The 21455-nt window shown below is 28.0% G+C and overlaps 2 protein-coding genes across 11 annotated transcripts in view; both read right to left on the bottom strand.

Moving 5' to 3' along the window:
* The window catches only part of LOC122711031 (cAMP-regulated phosphoprotein 21), a 24226-nt gene extending 18848 nt beyond the window's left edge, over nucleotides 1-5378 (bottom strand). For 2 of the 7 annotated variants that reach the window (XM_043929412.1, XM_043929424.1), the window contains exons 1-2: nucleotides 4939-5085; nucleotides 96-290 (exon numbers count right to left, since the gene is read on the bottom strand). The gene's annotated coding sequence lies outside the window, so the exon portion shown is untranslated. Of the gene's footprint in view, nucleotides 1-95; nucleotides 291-2451; nucleotides 2784-4938; nucleotides 5086-5291 lie in introns of those variants that run through there. The other 5 variants (XM_043929415.1, XM_043929414.1, XM_043929419.1 and 2 more) reach the window with 5 other exon arrangements.
* A 2699-nt stretch (nucleotides 5379-8077) lies between these two features.
* Nucleotides 8078-21111, bottom strand: LOC122711352 (neogenin). 4 transcript variants are annotated; one of them, XM_043930068.1, is made up of 26 exons: nucleotides 20852-21111; nucleotides 15975-16143; nucleotides 15756-15895; nucleotides 15360-15653; nucleotides 15122-15284; nucleotides 14935-15062; nucleotides 14701-14860; nucleotides 14499-14614; nucleotides 13791-14199; nucleotides 13554-13701; nucleotides 13342-13470; nucleotides 13049-13255; nucleotides 12674-12965; nucleotides 12431-12589; nucleotides 12128-12333; nucleotides 11883-12038; nucleotides 11646-11808; nucleotides 11383-11577; nucleotides 11178-11216; nucleotides 10897-11029; nucleotides 10481-10713; nucleotides 10084-10188; nucleotides 9738-9949; nucleotides 9445-9661; nucleotides 9214-9350; nucleotides 8078-9143 (listed from the first exon to the last, which is right to left on the bottom strand). In XM_043930068.1, the coding sequence occupies exons 1-26, from the start codon at nucleotides 21033-21035 to the stop codon at nucleotides 9045-9047; spliced, it is 4593 nt and encodes a 1530-aa protein (XP_043786003.1). In that variant the 5' UTR covers nucleotides 21036-21111; the 3' UTR covers nucleotides 8078-9044. The 4 variants fall into 4 exon arrangements, with proteins under 4 accessions (XP_043786003.1, XP_043786005.1, XP_043786006.1 ...); XM_043930070.1 differs by having other exon boundaries at nucleotides 9738-9943; XM_043930071.1 differs by having other exon boundaries at nucleotides 13791-13962.
* Nucleotides 21112-21455: the final 344 nt, after the last annotated feature.

Below are 21455 nucleotides of genomic sequence, written 5' to 3'. Positions count from 1 at the left end.
AAAAAAAAAAAAAAAAATGATCAATTCCAACTGTGAAAAATGATATCGGTCGGATCGTCTGATCGATGGGAACTGAGGGCAAATAATGTTCTTACGGTTCGTTTATATAGAAGAAGAAGAAGATCGGAAAGGCTTTACGTTCTGCGGACTGATGTTGCATTATTCAGGTTGTTATATAGCGCAGTTAGATCGAGTGAAGGTTCGGTGATTCACGAGAGAAAGAAAACGGACGGTATCATCACGGAGTGTGCTCGTCTCCCTCTCGATCGAACGTCAAGCCGGTTTCACATCTGAAAATATAATTCTAAGCTGCTTAGGGATGTAAAAAAATAATGATTTGAATTTAATTTATCGACAGACGCTGTCCGCTTTAAGATAAATTAAAGTGAAATTATTGTTAACCAATAAAGGATATAAAAAGAAAGAATAATTCTGCCGATTTGATTTGAATCGTTTCGCCATTTGTGAAGAAAGCTTTAACCGTAATCACTTGAGAAACTGGCCAGTTGAAATGCTATGCTATGCTATTGTATGGAGTTGCATTTATTGATATTCGCAAAGACAACTTCAATTATTCCATGAAAAATTTAACAGAACACGTGCAACACGGTCATTGTATCTAAAGGCTGAATATCTAGGGATGAGTAAGGGCAAATTTCCTTTCCGGTCATTGCCCTTGTTTTCCAACGTTTATGGAATTTCTCTCTCTCTCTCTCTCTCTCCCCCTCTCTTCGTTATAGTTCCCTACGTTGGGAAAATTTCATTGGATACGAATCTACAAATTTTTATCTGTAACGAATATTAATCATTTATTATCGTTTATTATCATCGTGTCGAGTTTGCTCGAATTTTCTACGAATTTTCTCTTGATCTTTCTTAGAATGAAACCGCGACTAATAGTCGATCGAAAGTTCAACCTTCCAATGAGCCGTACACGCGACCATGAAATATAAAACATGACGAATCCAGTCAACTATAATTTATTATGGTATCATGACGCAAATCCATTCGAGAAAATCTCTTGTTCGTTTTCCAGAATTTTTTACCACGTTCTCTCTCTCTCTCTCTCTCTCTCTCTCTCTCTCTCTCTCTCTCTCTCTCTCCCCTCTTTTTCGTCGACACAGATTTAGCAGATTGCCGGTGTTCCACGATAAAAAGAATCTTATTAAATGTCAACCAAGTACCCTTATCCGGTGTAATATCCATTTTAGTCTCTCTGATTATCAAGCGGGGAGGGGGAAAAAAAGCTATTAAAATAGACCCCCGGGTATTAAATTGGCTAAGGGAAGAAAAGTTCGGGTGAAGAAGAAATTTTTATCTGTGATCAAGAAATTGATCGACCATCAAATTCGGTTATATCTTTTAGAATGTGAAAATAGAATAGAAAATTATAATATAATGAAAAAGAAATTGATGATAGAGATTAGATTGAATTGGAGAGATTGTGATTTCAAACAACAATCGTCTCCTTAATTGAAAAATCAATTTAACGTTTGTTAAAGAAAAAAAAAGAAAAAAAAAAAAATGGTTACGTCACAACGAGCACTCTTAAATAGTGAAAATGATTGCTTTTACCAGAGGGAAAGATTAATGATGTAACGTGACCCTGTTCGGCCTGTTGGATGACTCAGAATTCATACCCAAGGAACGATATTCTTCGAAATAATTCCGAACTTCGTCGTCGCACGTATATTCCTCTTGTGATTCGATAAAACTTGCATATATCAACCTTTTTTTTTTTCTTTTCTTTCTGTTCGTCGTAACCGTTTCAATGAAAAAAAAATACTGTTACGATTTTTGCAATGAAAATTATCGCCTCTTGTGTTGTGCGCTCTTTGTGAGCAAGTATGAGAGAACAATAAAAATTGTATCATAAAGCAACGACGCACATTTCTTGGATATCGTGGGTGTAGGAGGAGGATACAAAGCTAACAGCTCATCAACAGGGAAAAACTGTTAGAAGAGCAATTCCGTTTTTCTTATAGAACTCTGGCACGCTACCTTGCTCGAGGGTCACTGCAAATACTTTTTATCTCCTTGGCTCTCGAGGAGGTTCTCCTACACGTCTTGTTATCTACTATATATCGACCCTTTATCAACGACCAACTTTTATTTATTGTTAACCATAGCAGAGAGCTATCCTTAATTACCATCGACATAAATTCATCGTTGGAAATATATTCTTGAACTTTTACTTTGCAACATACCTATATAATATATTAACAAAAAAAAAAAAAAAAAAACAAATATAAACGATGCAATTATCTTTCAAATCTCTCTTAAAACTTTTCTTGGAAATTTGTTTTGGAATTAATGTAGAGGAAAGAAATCAAAATAAAAAAGAGTGTTATAATCACAATAGGAAAAGATTCGGTCAAAAAGCATGCGTCATATGTGCGAATCATTGAGGCCGACTAGTGAACTTGACCTTCACCTCGAGCCCACGACTACCTTCGATCGAATTTCCATGCTGGTAGGCCGGGAATTCCCCGAAAGAAGGTTAACAGAACATTCTTCAGCGGCACGTGTGTGATGCCACAATAAGATGGAGTGCGAAACCGAGGTTGGCGTGACTGTGGTCGTCCAGTGGATTCGTCGAAGAGGAGTGATTTGTGTGCAGGCTAGCCGAAAATCGGCCTCCCTTCGCCGCCGCTCGTAATTCGTCTTAACTCTGGGCATCGATCGATCCGAGCACGATTCGGCCCAATGGTGAAAGCATTCGAGCGAATCCCGCGTGAGTCATCTCGTTTGCTCGCTTTTGCGATGACCTTGCTGGATAAAGAACCGTGCACTGCAACGCGAAGACTATTTATGTTAGCCGGTAGGCAATAAGTGATTTTCATCGACGTTTAATCCTCTGCGCCGATTATGACACGCAACGTAGGCCACTTTCAGTGACCAATGAAACAAGACATCTCAATTACTGCCGAGTACGGTACAAATACGATCATATGATGTTTTCTTACATTCTTGATCCATTTTAATACCTGATGACTTAATACCACAATTGCAATTATTAAATTTCTTTGCAAATATAATCCTTAAAATATAATCCTTAGGATAAATTATAGATTAATAAAAGTATAAAATCTTTTCGATTTACGAAGAAGAAGGAACATCGAGTCAAAGATCAAGTATATTCGCGATGATGGGAATATCCAATGAACGAAAGGATGTTTAACGGATGAAAGCTATCGGTTGATCGATAAGTTAAAAAAAAGAAAAAAATCTCGAGGCCCTTTTACTCAACGATAATTATTTCCAATAAAATCTAGAAGAAGAAACCAAGTTTTTCTAAGTAAATAATAAGTTGAAAATTCATCTACAGTCAGATGGAATTGGATAATTGTCATTTGATTTAAAACAATATCTGTGATTGTTTAACGCACCAGCATAGAACAATACACAGTTTGATAATGTGATAAACAGAAAATTGTATAAATATCCCGAGGTTGCACGCAAGACGACGGAAAAAAGCCTTGTTCCTCTGGATATGCTATGTGTTACAGGTTCTTCAAAAATAAACCTGCACCACGTGTAGCCTTGATCCTGTGCACGCAACGTTGCATACACATGTGACACGTAAGCGTAATAGCAGCATACGCACGTGCACCACAATCCACAAGATTGCATACCATCGATACATAATATACATTACTGGTCAATTTATAGATACAGTCGTTCCTAAATCTTTCGCTAATCTATTACCGTAACACAATTTTTGATTCTCCAATTTACGATCCCATTCGTATAATTTTCTCATTTTGAACTTTATGAGTATATATTGTAAGATTTCTGATTTTATTATATTGAATGTGATTCTAATATTAAAATTTTATCCATTAGTGATTGAAATATCATAAATTTCAAAAATTGAATTAAAACTAAATGAGAATGATATTATTACAAATCAGCAATCAAATGGCGAAGAGATTGTAAGTTGTAAACTAAGTGTTTTCCGTAACCAAAAAAATGTGTTTTATAAACAACATGAAATCCATGATTTTCGTATATCTATGACATCGCGATAAGAGGACTATCAGAGAACATGAAATCAAAGAGAAAGAGAGAAACAGAGAAAGAGAAGGCGGGGATGAAGTGAAGTCATAAAAGTAGGGCAGTAGTGCGGTAGAGCAATCAATAGAGGTCGGATCATGGTGGGGGATGGGGGCATTAAGCCACCGTGAAATTTTGGCATGCCCTAAGAGAAGGGATATTTTGACTTCTAAATTTAAAAAAAAAAAAAATCACTTTTTCATGATTTCATCTTATAATAACATTAAAATTTTTTTAAATTGTTCTTCCTGTATGATCAGAAAAAATCATATGTATTTTCAATATATGAAAAATTTTTTATTAATTTTGAATTATTGTGTTTGTAGCTTTTTAAAAAAAAGAAGCATATTAATAAAGAAATATATGTATAATAGAATGATAAAATATATTTCATTTTTTAAAAAAATATGAAGTATATTAAGAACCACGTGTTACTTATCTTCCCGCGAAAATGATGAAATATGATGAATATGCGAGCAGATGTATACTTGATGTGCTAATTATTTATCAATTTTTATTATTAAATTGGAAAAAAATGTAATTATATTATACATAATATCAACAATTTAAATATTTAAGCACAAATATTTATATATATATATATATATATATATATATATATTCTTTTAATTTATTTCTATTATGCATTAAATCTTATGTATATAATTAAAAAATTGATGAAATAAATTAATGAAATATTAATCTCTATTATTGAAAAAGTTTAGAAACAAATAACTAATGATAAACCAGAATTTTAGTATATTATCGATTTTGATCGTCTCTTTTTCCTTATTGTTTGTAAAGATAAATTAATAAAGTTAATATTAACAATATTATACATATGATAGTATTATACATAAGTACATACACATATTTGCATACCTGTCGATGTATATTCTATTCGTAAAACGAATATTATATGTGAAGAGGTTATGATGCACGAAAAAATATCAAAATGAATAATTCATATGATTTTATCAAAATGATTCTATAATAAAACACGACACAAAATTATTAAACAATTAAATATGCAATTATAAATTTTTGATTCTTCAATGTATACAAATTAATGATATAATTCAATGGAGACACCTAGTGGACTTTATAAAATGTTTCTCACTGATTAAAATGTACAAAAATCATCCTGAAAAACGTGCTGCTCTATCTAGAACGAGCTACACATCAATTGGCACATGACAAATGAAGCTAAGTGTAATTAATGAATAAATGCTCACCTGGTTCTAAATATACGCACGACACAACTTCACCATTTCACCAATTTTTCACTGTACTCGATCGCGTATTGTTGTCCTTTGCTTTTTTTAAATGTGCACAGCGGATTGGTGACGCTATCTGTTTTTGCTTATTAGTATTAAACAGAAATATTATTTAGATGGCAGCACAGATACTTTTCATAGATGTCTCTGTCATATATAACAATATTTAAAATATTTCAATTTAAATAATGCCATTCCTCAAAAATTAGTTTAATTTTATTTTTTTTATTTTTATAATAATAATATTAGTAGTATTAATATTTCACTATTTTCATGCAAATAATTATTGGTTGATATAAAATTGAAAAGAAAGCTCGTTCCTATATTTTTAAAATCTTTTTTACTATATTATTTTACTATATATATCATATAAAAAAAAGTTGAAATAATTTGTAAAGAACATAAGATTATTTATTGGATATCAAGTTTTACAAATATTATCACACACTCGTTATGAATGTTTCATTAGAGATGGCTGTCTTATACGTATTGTACAAATATAATAATTATATTTTATAATGGCTATACACATATATGTATGTATATACATAAATATATTATACACACATACATACGTACATACATACATACATACATACATACATACATACATACATACATATATATATATATATATATATACATATATATCTATGTATATATAAATACTTAATTATCTTATAAAGTGGCAGTTGTTCTATGTTTATATACATCAGTGGCCTGTAGCTTTTTATGACATAGATTATCATCAAATTTTGATGCTAATCTTAACAAATCCATAATACACTGATCAAAGTGAAAAATAATATGTTAAAAAAAAAAAAAAATCAATGTTGAGAAAAATGAAAGATGACGATGATCACAATAATGTATTAATGGAAATGATTAAAAGCAACCAGCCTCTAGCATTTTGCAATATTCATTTATCCTCAATATTTCCAGTATAAGTAAAAATCAATAAATAATTTTACATAGATAAATATATATTTTATATATATCTACTATACTTTTGTGGTAAAATATTTTTATAGGCCTTTTTGTAGACCTATTTCTTTTTTTAATTACAAAGAGCTAAATCACCCTTAACTCACGCAATAGTTACAAATTTTATATTTATATATAATATTTATATATATATATTTATAATATACAAGCTGTTCTTTTTTTATCGGTATAGCTCACATACTCTCATAATTTCATATAACAATTTTACTAATTATAAAATATTTTTATAAAATATGTTTGATTTAATAATAAATAAGAAAGATACTTAGAATAATTCTTATTCAGTTAAGCATACAGCCACTTTGTTCGTAATATTTCATATATAAGAAAAATGTATCGAAAAATGAATTGAAATTGTGCATGATAGAATACGTATATCTTAATACTAATTTATTAACTTTCTAATCAGAGCTAATCCGACGATAAAAGAACTTGTTCGCTTCGCGTTGCTCAAGATGAATGGTATAATTCCCGTCTAACGGCAAATATTAGAGTAATATGCAATACTCTGGACAAATCGATATTTTTTGTATAATTCCCGACTGACATTGCATCACAAAGAGTATCACATATTGCTTTGTACTATTTCCATATTAGGCTTTACCGCAACGGGAATCCTTGGTGCATTGTTTTTTGACGTGTATTTTGGACTTTTGTACAATTATATTCAACGTTAAGAAAATACAAAAGTGTTTATAAAGATGATACAGTATGAAATACTACATGCGAAATTATCTGATCGCATCTCAAGTTAGAATTGTTATTTTTTCTGCATCTTTAAAGTCTCTCATTTATTAATACTACAGAGACTTATATATAGCAATAAAATGTGTATAAAATTTATGTAGCAAATTTACGTAGCAAATTCCTAATATTGGAAGGAGATATATCTATATATTTCGACGGATATGGTCAAAAACTATAGAATAATATTTTATATGAAATCTGTCTGTCGTAATTATTTCAATTCATTTCGACAGAGAAATTCGATCGGCAGTTTCTTGGAAAGTACTTACATGTAAATTGCAAATCGTCATAACTATTCAAATATATTCAAATAAAATAACGTATAGTACTTACAAATAACAATTTGTAAATGTTGAATAAAAAATAGTTTGCAAAACGACTTTCAAATTTAATTTAATTCTATTAATTAGACCGACATATATACCTTAGTTGAACATTAAAACATAATGCTTATTTCAGTTAAACAAACTATCGAAATTGTAAATACATGGACACTATCGATATTATCGATATTTCATCTGAATTCTATCGTATATCGATATATATACTTCGCAGCAAGATGCGAATAATTATATTATTAATTCTCATATGCTATATGTCTTAATATAATACCCATACTCGATGTTCATTTGTAATTCTAAAATAATTTCTCAATGAGATCGTAATACTACATTGTTACTTTAAAGGTATACGCGTACGACTTTTCATAAGTAAAAACAGACTTCTTTTACAAGCTGCCAAAGCCACTGAGTACAGGGCAACTTAATACAAAGATATTTTAAGGCCATTATACAGTGTTCAAAAAATTTTTGAAATTAAAATTTTTATATAAATATATGAAAATTTCAGGCCTGATATAAATATAAATAAAAAAATTTGTGAAATTATAACATTTAGTATAATTACAAATAATTTGAAATTGAAAAAAACTTCTTAATTTATTATTTTAATTCATTAATATTTAATTAATTTGACTATTTAAATCAATAATCAATTATTGAAAATTAATAAAATATGAAAAACATTTTGACGATATAAAGAAGGCATAAAAAAATATTCCTATCTTCTGTAATGAACTTATAAATTAATTAGATTAAGAGACTCACGTGATCTAGCCATCTTAAGCGTAAGTATGGCAGTCGATATTATTGTTATATAAAATGTACTCTGATGAGTATAAGTTACAAAATTATGGCAAAGAACGCGTGAGTTTTTGAATGTAGTACGAATTATTTCTTTTTCTTTCTAGGCAAGATAATTATTCTTGTATGAAGCACGTAAATGGTAATTGCGACATTACCAATCACTTTTATACGTATAAGAATTGAAAAACGCTAAAATCGTTTTTCTTCACCGCGAATTCATTGAATTAATAATTTAATATAATATAATATAATATAATATAATGTAATATAATATAATATAATATAATATAATATAATATAATATAATATAATATAATATAATATAAAAAGGATTATCGATAATAAGTGAACTTATCGATTTCCTTTTATCTCGATTGAATTAAATTGCACACACTGTATGCACAAAATTACATTGTTAAAAATCCATAATGAAATGTTCAATCTTTTCGTCAACACTTTTAAACCATATTACTCACGTTCTTGCAAAATACAAGTCCGTTACAAGAAGGTGGCAGTGTCAAAAAACATTGGCAAGTATACTTTGCATTTTATTATAAAAAGCAACGTTAGTACCAGAGGAAAAAGCAAATTGACTAGGAAGAAAATTCATTCTAGTCTATATCACTGGGATTCGAAAAATCTAACTGAGACCGTTCATCGGCCACTGATCATCCATTGCCAATTGTGCAATATAAACTTCCCGAAAAGTTTCGATGTGTAACACAATTATTACATCTATTTCTCAGGTACTAACATTGAGAATGTATCATTGCAGTCTATTGAATTGAGATGGCACAAGGTTTAGGAACCTCTTCTAGCACTCAAATTCAGATGCTGTTATGGCATTTAGATCTTTCATAAGACCTTCTAAATTAGCCATCTCTTGATTTAATTCTTCTGTACTATAAGAAGGCTAGAAAAGATAAAAATAACCAATTAAATATTTTATTTATGACTTTATGACAAATTAAATGAAAAATTACCTTCAATCGTTCAACTTCTTCTGAAGTGTGCACCGGATTTGAAACTGAAGCCAATCGATTCTTTGCTAATTGTGCAGAACTTTGTGGCTTTTTATAGGGACTTCCGGACATTGTAGGTCTTACAGTAACTTGAGAAACTATGTAACATTGTAACATTGCATTGTATAAAAAAAGATCATATATCAAAATAAAAAAAGAAACAATATAAAAATTAATTCAAATGCAATTTACCACCATGTTTTTGTTGGGCTGGTGTCGAAGGAGCAGATTGAGGTGGAGGTGCTGGTACGCTAAAACTTTTTAAAGGATGTCCCTGCATTCTTTTACTACCACTAGCACCATCAGTTCCACTGCTTGTACTTGATGGTTGATTACTATTGCTATAGTGTCCCGAAGCATATTGAGTATTTCCACTATATGATTGACTGCTTGTACCATATGGTAATTGCTTTAAATATAAATAACTTGAATCAAAATTTTTTACTTAAAATAATTATATATTATCAATTATATAAAAATCTTACTTGATTTTGCATTGGTTCGTATGAAGTTGAAATATTGCAAGAATCTGGACTCGATTCTGGTGTTGGTTCTAAGGTAATGTGTGCTCGACTTAAACTATACTGTGCCACAGTTCGAGGATAATTTTGCCTCGCAGATGGTGTATCATTACACGATGTGTGAATCGTTGGTTGTGACATACTTGTATTTACGATCGGTGTGGCCGTCGCTATAGCTGTAACAAGTTAAGTACTTTGATATACAGCTTAAAAAATTTCATTTTATAAATTTGTTGTCAGTGAATCTAAGTCACTATAATTCAAAAAAAATGTAATTTTTTCTATTATTTTTAATTCCACTATTACTTACGTTGATGTAAAGATGCACTGTCAACGGGAAGTGTAATGAGTTTAGGTTTGTGGCTTCCTCGACTATGTTGTCTACTCAGGGTCGAACACTTCTCATCAGTATTACCTAATGTTAAGTGAGTGAACATAAACCGAATACGAAAATCAAGAAAATAATAAACAAAATAAAATTTCTTTTTTATGATGTTTCTCTTTTATAATATTAACCAAAACTTTAATGAATTAAAAAAATCATTAAATTGTAATATTTAATCATGTTGAAGAAATGATAATGGATTTGTTTGTAGAACTGTGATAAAAATATATGTAATTAAAAATTTAAATAAACAAAATTTTGTAAGTATTGTGTTTAACACGATGAAGTGTTCTGTAAAAAAATATTATTCTTAGAAACTTACCCATGTAACTTGGCACATAAGTACGTTTATCCAATGAACTAGAATTTCCATGCACATTCTCTTGATTATATTCTTGATTGTTTGATCTAGGTAGAGTATTACTAGCTACACCACTAGTAGATGCTTCTCCATTTATTGAAGATTTTTCAAGAGCTTTGAGTTCCATTTGATCATGATGAATCCACAAATCAGGTGGCTTAATGTTTGTTTTTTGATTGGTATCTTTCATATATCTAAATATTACAATTATAATTTTTAAATTATTTATATATATAAATAACTATTATATTATTACTATATTATTATATATATACTTTTATATATATAATTTTAAATGTTATAATATTTAAATGTTATTATTATAATTTTCAAAAATAAAATTGTGCAAAAAATAGGTAATATTAATATATACATACCCTTTTTTTCTATCAGGTGTATCGGGACTACGTTTGCAACATATAACAACAATTACCACTGCTATACCAGTAACAAGAACAATAGAGCAACCCACAATAATATAAATTAATATATTTGAAAGTCCTCGTCCATCTGCAAAATAATTTCATTGTTTAGTTGTTGCAATAATAACAATAATAATGTGATTATAAATAAAAAAATAATTATTTTAAATGCAATATTTACATTATTTCATCATTCACTATTTTAAATACATGCTATGCTAAAAACAATATCTTACCTCGGTCATGCAATTCATCATAGACATCCATACCATTGCCTAGCATAGAAATAAAAAATATAGTAACAACACACCAACATAATGCATATAAGAATATAATATATATTATAAATAATACTATATATGTACACAACACTAAATAAACTTTTGAAACTAAAAAAAATCATAGTATACGTGCATACATTTATTAGAATTAAATACATACTCTGAGGGGTTTTAAATGGATAAGTTGTAGAAAAAGGACCATATCCTTTTGAATTGCGTGCTTGGATTTTAAAGTAATAAGTCATACTTGGTTGCAGTCCTTTTACAATAAATTCAGTTTTATCTCCAATTACACCTTCTATTAACCAATCACGATCCCACTTTGTATTATCAGTTGAATAAAAAATAATATATCCTGAAACAATTTTATTATTATTGTATATTTTATACTATTACTAAAAATATCTGTAAATATCTAAATACCTGTAATTGGTCCATTTGGTTGTTTAGGAGGTTGCCAACGCAATAAAACCGAAGTTGGACGATCTTCGATACTTTGAATTGTTAGATTCCTAGGCGCAGAACTAGGTGCAGCTTCTTGAGTTTGATTCGAAACAACCATACTCCATAATGATTCTCGTTTTCCCTGAAAAATTATCAAATTATTAAAATACTTTCGTAATATTATATATATATTTTTAAATATTAAATTATAAATACCTTCACAAGTTTGACTGTAAATTCATATAATGTATTAGGTTTTAAATCATTTATCATGCAATTAAGATCAGTAGCATTATGATATTTATAACGAGGATTACTGCTATGATGATGCGATGTATAACGTACTACATAATATCGATTATCCGTTACAAACTATAAACATATAACAAATAATATTATTATTTTTTAATAAAATATATTGATTTACAATAATATATATTAAATTATAAATATTCATATACCTGAGTTTTTGGCAAAGTTGTATCAGTCCAGTATAATACAACAGTAGTATCAGAAAGAACAGAAGCTTTAAGACCAACAGGCGGCAATAAAGGTGCAGAAAATTCAGATACAGAACGTTCTGTAGTTCTCACGTTCGCATATGCTGGCTGACCATCACCAGCATCATTTGTTGCTCTTAAGGATATAACATATTCAGTGATTGGTTCTAAATAAAAAAAAAAAAAAAAAAAGAAAAAAAAAAAGAAAATAAAATTTATTTACTAGATTGAAAATTTTATGCAAGTATAAATTTCATCATTTACCTAATTGATCTATAGTGAAAGATCGTTCTTTTCCGTCCAGAAGTCGTACTTCAACGTCTGGAACTCCTTTTCCCCATCCAAGTTTATATCCTTTTACTTTAATACTCTGATCTTTTGGTGGATTCCAAAAAACTTGTATATAATCCGACATTACTTTTGCTATAATATATTTAAAATTGTATTCAATAGATTTTTATGAAAAAATCAAAATAAATTAAAAATTAAGTTCAAAAGCTAACTAACTTCTTAAATTGCTAGGTGTATTTGGTACGCGATTTTCATCAGATTCAGTTTCGTATGTTTCTATTTGTATCCATTCTGTCCAAGGTCCAGTTCCATTTACATTTAAGGCACATATACGAACTTGATAAACAACATGTTTCTCAAGTCCTGTGAGCACTCGTGAACGTTGATTTCCTTCAGTTGCTATATTTACTGGTGGTGATGCTCGATCATGACGGCGATAACGAATTTTATAACCAGTAATAATTCCATTTTGTCCTTCGAGTGGTGGTTCCCATCTTATCATAATACTCTAAAAAAAAAAAATAAATATGAAAAAATAATGAAATGATGTTAAAAATATTATTTGATTATACGAAATTCTAAAATACGTACTGTAGGACTAACTGGTTCTACAGTGACATTGTGTGGTGGTTGAGTAGGTTGTGCACTATAAGTTCGAACTACAATATCTCTACTAAACACGCCAGGACCATTCTCGTTTACAGCTTGAACTTTAATATTGTATTCTGTATAAGGCACGAGATCTATTAAATCGTGCATTGTGCTAGTAGTTTCACGCATTATTTCCTCATTGTCACCCTTTAAATAAAATATTCAAAGAAATTGAAATTTTAAATTAAAAAGTACATAATTATTAACATCTTATAGAAAATTTGTAAATATACCTCTACAAATGTAATTATATATTTAGAAATTTTGCCATTAGTAACTTGTGGTTCTTCCCAAGATAATGCAATGCTCACACTACTTGTGGCATATCCTTCTAAATTCAATGGAGGTCCAGGAACATTGGCCTATTACAATAAATTTAAAATAATTTGATCATAGAATAATTTATTTATTTATGTGTAAAATATATTTAAAATTTTAAACGGACCTCAGTAAGTGTAGTAACTTGTAATACTTCACTAGATATTCCGGAACCTCTTTCATTCAAAGCAACCACTCGAAAGTGATATGTCATACTTGGTTGTAAACCTCGTATTACTGCCTCCAATTTTTGTTGTGTATTAATAACTCTTTCTCTATAAGATTTTACATTTTTTTTTTATTTTCATTGTATACAAAACATGATTATCAAGATAAGCATATTTATCTATAGACTAATTATCACCTTTGAGCACCTTCTTGTTTATAATAAATATAATAATTTAGAATCTCTCCATTTGTATTTTCAGGTTCTTGCCATCTTAAAGTTACAAATCTAGCAGTGACAATGACGAGACTTAAATTCCTTGGTGCTGATGGAACACTTCCTTCTATTGATTCCAAACTGTCTGTGTCATCTATAAAAGGGGATTTTGGATCGTAATGGGAATTAGGAAATCTAACAGATCCAGGAAGATCTGCAGGGTCATCAGAGGGGCTAATGGAAAGCGATGGATTGGGTGTAAATGCAGACATTGTGTGACCTAAAAGAGTACTCGGATGCTGCCACGTTTTATTATACAATTGCCGATGCAATAATAATTTTTTTTTAGGAACTGTCTTTGGAGTAGTTGATTTATGGGAAATTGCCTTTTCTGAATATAAATGTTAGCATGCAACACAGTTAAAAAAGGAGGAAACACACAAGTGGAAAAAAAATAAACATAAAATTAAAAATCTTTGTATAAAAAAATAATAAATTGAAAATAATATATATTATATTTCTAAATAAATTAAAAAAATAAATTTACTAGCTAATAAAAAATATATTAACATATTAAACATTACAAAAATAAATTCAAAAAAAATTTTTAATTTAAAATATATTTACATTTGAATTTTATAAAATATATTATAAAATATATATAGTTATAATTGTAAAATCGGTACTTACTAGGTTGATTAATTATTAAACGCGCTGCAGCTTGAACAGTTCCAGCGGAATTTGTTCCAATACATTGAAAAATTCCAGCATCTATCGGTAATAGCCCATTAATTCTAAGATTATAACTGAAAATAATATTATAAGAAATATTTAGTTTATGATGACTTACTATATGCTATAATTCATTATAATCGATATTTTAAAGATTTACCCATTAACAATTTGCCAATATGCACTCAAGGTAATACGTTCCCCATTTTTGAGCCATGTAATTTTTGGTTGAGGCTTACCATAAATTTCGCATTCAAATTCTAAATCTTGATTTTCGCTAGCTATTTTATCTTCTGGTTTTTTAATAAATCTTGGTGGAACTAAAAAGTAATAATATGAAGCAAAATGATGAATATATATATATATTATAGAAATTAAATAAGAAATTAAATACCTTGTACAATTAAATCAGCAGTTGCATCTAATATTTCAACTTCATTTTCTGCGCGACATTGATAAGAACCATTATCTATTTCTTCAACATTGCTAATCACAAGACTAGATGCAGCAATTCTACTATATCTAAATGATAAAATAAAAATTTAAATATTTATAATTTTCTTATATTTTTTTTTATATACCTAGATTTAAAAGATGTTAGATCAATAGCAACACCATCTTTCAACCAAAGTATACTTGGTTTTGGGTAACCATTGGCAGCACACTCAAGTGTAATTGTTGATCCTTCGATAATTACTTGTTGTAATGGTTTAGCAATAAAAACTGGTGGAGTACTTTCTTGATCTATATATTTATATTATAAAATATAAATTAAAATTTACTATTTTATAGAAATTATATTTAAATATTTGTACTTACCAATATCACTTGTTAGCAATCCTAATTGTGCTTTATTACTAAGTCTATATTGTCCATAACTACTAGCATTGCATCTATATGATCCAACATCTTCCATTTTAACATTATCAATTTCTAATGCACCTGATGGCAAAATTGTCATTCGACTATCCATGGATATTATTAATGGATGTTCATCTTTTAACCATTGTATAATCAATGAACTAGAAGTTGTAAGAAGTGTACAACTTAAATATGCAATTTGTCCTGGATAAACCATAGTGTCTTGAGGTTCTCTTTCAAATCCTGGTAAACCTTTAAAATAAAATTTTATATATTTTATATATAATAATATAACTTTTATATACAATAATGACAACTACAATTTCAAAAATTAAATTAATTCTAGGTACTAACTAGCAATTTTAATTGTGGCAATTCGAGAAACAATAGCTCCAATATCATCTACAGAAGCTAAACATTGATAGCTTCCAGTCAATTCCAGACTAGTGCCATAAACACTATTTATATATAAAGATCCATTACTTAATTGAGATCTACAAAAAAAAGATATAATAGAAATAGAAAAGTTTCTTTTTTAAGAAAAATTTACCATTCTAATCTTGATATTCATACCTATAACTATCTCCAATAAAATTGATTGGTTGTCCATCATCAGTTCTCCACTGTATATTGGGTTTCCCAAAATTACTACTTGCTTCACAATCCAATCTAGCAGGATTTCCCTGTTCAACTACTACATCTTGTGGTTCAATAGTAAAATACAATCCACTTGCATTAGCTGCTGAGAAGAGAATACATTATTTGCTATATCATTTATAAATAATATAATATAATAAAGAAATTATAAATATACGCTTATAATATTTTTATAAACTAATTATAGTTAAATGTACTGTATTTAAAAATAACTTAAAATAAAATATTTTAGTAAATAAGTATTTTATTAAAAAGAGTAAAAAATAATATCATAACATAATAATCATAATAATCATAACATCAAATTATAACTGAATTTAATATATTATTTCATATATCATTTAATATATTATTTCATATATCGATAAATAATAATTAAATATTATAACAATAAATTTTAAAAAAACAACTAGAAATTTAGGTATAAAAAGGAAGATACCAACGTGTTATAAAGCGAAGAAAAGAAAATGGATAAAGGGTCGGCAACCCTATATAGGCACCCTTTAGCCCTTTAGCAAGACATCCGAGCCGAGCGCCTAAATTCTCTTTTCTTTCTTTTCTTTTTTTTCTTTTACAAGGCTTTGCGATCATCCGATAGACGTATACAACTACGACGCAGGACGATTCAACATCTTTTCTGAATAATTCTTTGTGAGAACAAAGAAATAAGAAAAACTTAACAAAACTATGAACACGATTGGGAATGATTTCCAGTGAATACTAATTCTTGTTTAATTTTAAACAATCAATATACAAAAAAATCATACTTTTTTAAAAAAAGTCGCAAATATAAATTCTCACAATTATTTGATTTTTATAAACTCTCTTTATGAAATTAAAACTTCAATATATTGTTTCAATATTTAAATTATTTAAAGTATTATCTAATAAAGAGATAATTTCAAATATAATATATAGTTTTGTCTTTATTTATATCTTTATTTATATGCAATAGACCTTAAGGATTGGCATAAGAAAATACAGTCATGTTATTAAAATTTTCTTAAGTAATTTCTAAGAATTTTTTTAAAAAAATATATATTATTGTTAGATACATATTATTATATAGAGATAATTGTGAAATATTTTCTCAAATTAATAATCATCCTAATCGATAATCGTAATAATTGAACTAATAAATATCTATAAATTATTTAAAAAATATTAATAAATAAAGAATATAAAACATATGAAATACATTTCACATAATATGAGACAAAATTATTAAATATTATAATTCGTTTGAAATATAAATATAAAGATTAAATAGCATGAGATAAAAATAAAATATAATCATTTGAAATAAATAAATCATATGTCAATCAACATTATATAACTAATATCAACTTTTCCATAAAATTGAGAAACACTGTCTACGGTTATTGGGTTACAGTTTCACACTCACGGTGGTCTGTCACCGTACAATCTTCAGAAACACATCTTCAATGATTAATAGGAATTAATTCATGCTGGTATTTTTATATTACTTTTATATCATTATTCATTTTTAATATTATACCTCTTATATTGAATTTTAAATTTAAATTTTTACTATTACAATAATAGTCAACTTTATAGAATTAAAAGTGTTCATATCGATTATATCAAACTAATGAATTGAATATTAATAATTGTGATTATTGAACTTTTTATTTTTTATATTTCAAAATTAATTTTATCAATTATTTGCGAAAATACAAAGGTACATGTTGGAGAGTAGGAAAAAAAATAGGAGAAAAAGAAAGGAACGTGCGAAATTTGGCGCCTGATAGCGCCACGATGGTGCATTCTCAAGGAAAATAAACCGTTCGCTGTCTGACTATTTGATTTATGAGCGCGGGCGACAACCTACCGCACGGCATACCGAAATAGATCAAGAGGAGAACCATTGCAGTGCATGCGCGAGGTAAATCTGTCGCCGTAACAACCACTGCACCTTATTTTCTACAGGGCGTTTATCAGACATCAGTTTATACATCTTGTTTAGTAGTACGGTCTTTCACGGGAGTGAAAGAAAGAAACTGAGAAGAAAAAGAAGGAGAATAAGAGTATCATGTAAAAACAAATCTTAATGTCATTATCTTAGATCAAATTAAATGTAATTTCCTAAAGATAAAACTTATATGATCGATGTAAAGATAATTTCGTATTTTTTCTACTTTGCAATTATTAATGTTACTATTTTGTTCAATACTAATATTAATATTTTTTCTCATTTTTTTAAACTAACTTTTTTTTTGTATAATCTCTTAATTTATAAATTTTTCTAAATGCATAGTTATCTTATATGAATTTTTATATGTTAATAAATCTTATAAATTTTTTCACAACAAGAATTAATTTGCGAAATAGTTTCATACATCTGTGGAAGTTAGTAAGGGAAGCAGGGAGAATGTTGAAAAACGCGGTAAAAGTACTCAACATGTGACGAACAGACCGTGAAGGAAGGCAAGGTACACATATATCGTACTACGATAAATCTACACAGTGTTTCATAAATATTGCTATTCTTTTCTATAAGGAAATCAATTAATTGTTTGCGTCATATTAAGACATATATAAAACTACAAAAATCTAAACTTGATTTTTACAATTGATAAATTAATTTTTTGAATTAGATTTTTTTTATTTTTCTTTCTCAAAATATTTTCTTTGTATCGTTACTTTTGTTCAAAATGCTGTTCCATGAAACATTAAATAAGAATGAAAATCAAAGAAACGAGTACTATTTTGAAAAGATATACAATATAACATATTAATATATCTAACTTATAACTTGCAATATATAATAGAATTGCTAATATATTGCAACTTTGGATAAATATTATTTTTCTGTAATGAACATTAATTAAATAAAAGAACATTAATTGAATAAAAAGAATTAAAAACTCTTTAAAATGTAAAAAAAATATTTTAGGTAATCACCTTATATATTAATATGCATGCACATACATTGCGTGGGCGCTGACCATTAAGGTGTTGTTACGACATCAGACGCAGAGTACACACGTTTGTAAATACCACTTTACATGGAACACATTTGGACGCGTGTATGTTACACGATCTGTTCCGTATTTGGAATATCAGTATTAGAGTGAATCTTCATATTTATATATACATTTATATATATTTATATATACATAGCTTGCATAGTCACAAGCAAATTCTTATATATATATTGTTCAAAAGAAAATAAAAGAATAAAAAAAAATTTCAATTTTTTTCATTAATTCAATTAATATAAAAATGTTCGATATATATTGAAATATATATTTAGATTTAAATTGTTATTAAATTTTTATTTAAAAATCCATGATTGTATTGTAACTTATTTGCAAATCAGTATATCTAATCATATCTCGGAGAAAGTTAACTGGTTTATTTGAGGAACGCATCCTTTTAAGACCCCTTTTAGTGTTTGTATACTTCTTCACCACAACGAGCCGGAAATGGATCTTTATATCTAACTAGACGAATGTATGTAATGATCGAAAGCAAACAAGAAGAATAATAAAAGAGATAATTCTATGATATTTTACTATATGGAAAAAAGAATAGAACGTTTTATTTTTAGCGTGGGTAGTTCTGGTGATAGATTGGCATAGCGACACATGCATTTCCTATCACGATAAAATCATAAGGAGAGGCTTGCCACGTTATTGGAATATTTTGCTAAAATGTTTAAACGCAAATGCTTCTAACGAAAGTGCAATCTCTTTAATAAATCTATAATGGTTCGAAACTTTTATTTACGCGCGCATTTGTACTATAGCATATGTTAGAAAATAATCTTTAATTTTGATTTAAAATTCTTTTAATTTATTGTTACTTTTATCAAAAAAACAATTTTTTATTATTGCGACAATATTAAGGGATGTATCTCCATCCAAATCGTTACAATCGGAAATACACCCCCGAATCATCCCCTTATACCTACTACATCCTTCTCTGCATCAATAATAGCTACCCGAATACAGTGCTTCTCAACTTAATTTTTCAAAATAATTATAAATTATTAAAAATGCTTTTTCTATATACGTTAAAATTATTTATTTGTCTTGCTTAACATATGAAATTCTTAAACAAATTGTTTGAACTTGTCCAATGATCCAAGACGCTTTATTTAACAAATTTAACAATATTATAAAAATATATTATAAGTTAAGTAAAGAAATGATTTTAATTTTATAATTTATTATATTTTTCATATGGAATTTATAAAATTTAATCGCCGAATATTAAATAAATATTAATTAAATATATTAAATTCGTAGTCTTTTTATTATGCATTACACAATTTACACAAAATAATTATTTTCAGATTTGAAATTTTATCTGTGACAAAAAATTTCGATTATAATTCGAAATATTTTAAATATAATTTCTTATATTTAGAGATTAATAAATTAAAAATCGCAAAATAGTTTTGTAAATATTTGCTTATTATCATGATAAATTGAGATGCAAACATTAGTTACTGTAAAATGATAGGCAATAATGTTTTTCCATTTTCATGTTCATCGATAAAACATTAGATAAAATATAATAAAATCAAGTCATATTTTCAACAATAAAAATTAATGAAAAAATATTTTTATATTATATTTGCCAATAACAATCATATCATGATAATTATATTTTTGATTTTATATATATGAACATTAAAGTTTTAAAACACTTTTTAATACTAAAATCTCAATAAAATATATTTATAATAAATATTATAATACATTATTTCAAATAAAAATAATGTAAGATAATATACTTTCGTGACAAGAATAAATTAAACTTACCTAATATGACGAATGTCAACAAAGCCAACGGGATAGCAAGAGTACGCGGCTCCATTAGGCCAACGGGTGTCAGACTCCGACGCGTACAAAAATCCATCGTAGCTTTCTTATGCGATTGCTGCACGAGCATACAATGTTCTGTTGAGCGAACACATGCCAATTTCTTTGACTCACCGTCGCACATGGAACGACAGATTGAGTCTCGCTTCCACAAACCTCATTTTTGCACAGCACTATTACAAACGACAGAACATGGCTAAAAGACAACTACACACTTCCTCATCGTCCCAAGTCTACCGACGTTCTGATTAGTGCCGCCATTTCGTGGGCATCTTGCGATTACAGCGACATCATTGAAACTTTATAGAATTAACAGGTGGTTTAAAAAAATATTAATTATATTTTTCATTATTTCTAAGAATTGACAATCTAGATGATTATTCATATATTCTTATAAATAGATTTTAAATAAAATTTTATTTATTACAAAAGAATCATTGATTTTTATACAAAATTATATATTTCATTCATACTACTTTACATTTAATATCAATCAAATAATAAAAAGATTTTTATAAATATAATTATATTATAAAATTAATAT

The sequence above is a fragment of the Apis laboriosa genome, unplaced genomic scaffold, assembly GCF_014066325.1.
Source record: "Apis laboriosa isolate Shangri-la unplaced genomic scaffold, ASM1406632v1 scaffold16_cov148, whole genome shotgun sequence".
Lineage (NCBI taxonomy): Eukaryota > Metazoa > Arthropoda > Insecta > Hymenoptera > Apidae > Apis > Apis laboriosa.
This window is presented reverse-complemented; position numbering and strand designations above follow the sequence as displayed.

Excerpts from the sequence above, each read along its gene's own strand:
- LOC122711352 (XM_043930068.1), bottom strand. The coding sequence starts at position 21,035 with ATGTGCGACGGTGAGTCAAAGAAATTGGCATGTGTTCGCTCAACAGAA. Across the intron at positions 16,144-20,851 it reads GTTGACATTCGTCATATTAG|CAGCTAATGCAAGTGGATTG; the intron begins GTAAGTTTAATT and ends TTCTCTTCTCAG. Across the intron at positions 11,217-11,382 it reads TCCATTTAAAACCCCTCAGA|GCAATGGTATGGATGTCTAT; the intron begins GTATGTATTTAA and ends TTTCTATGCTAG.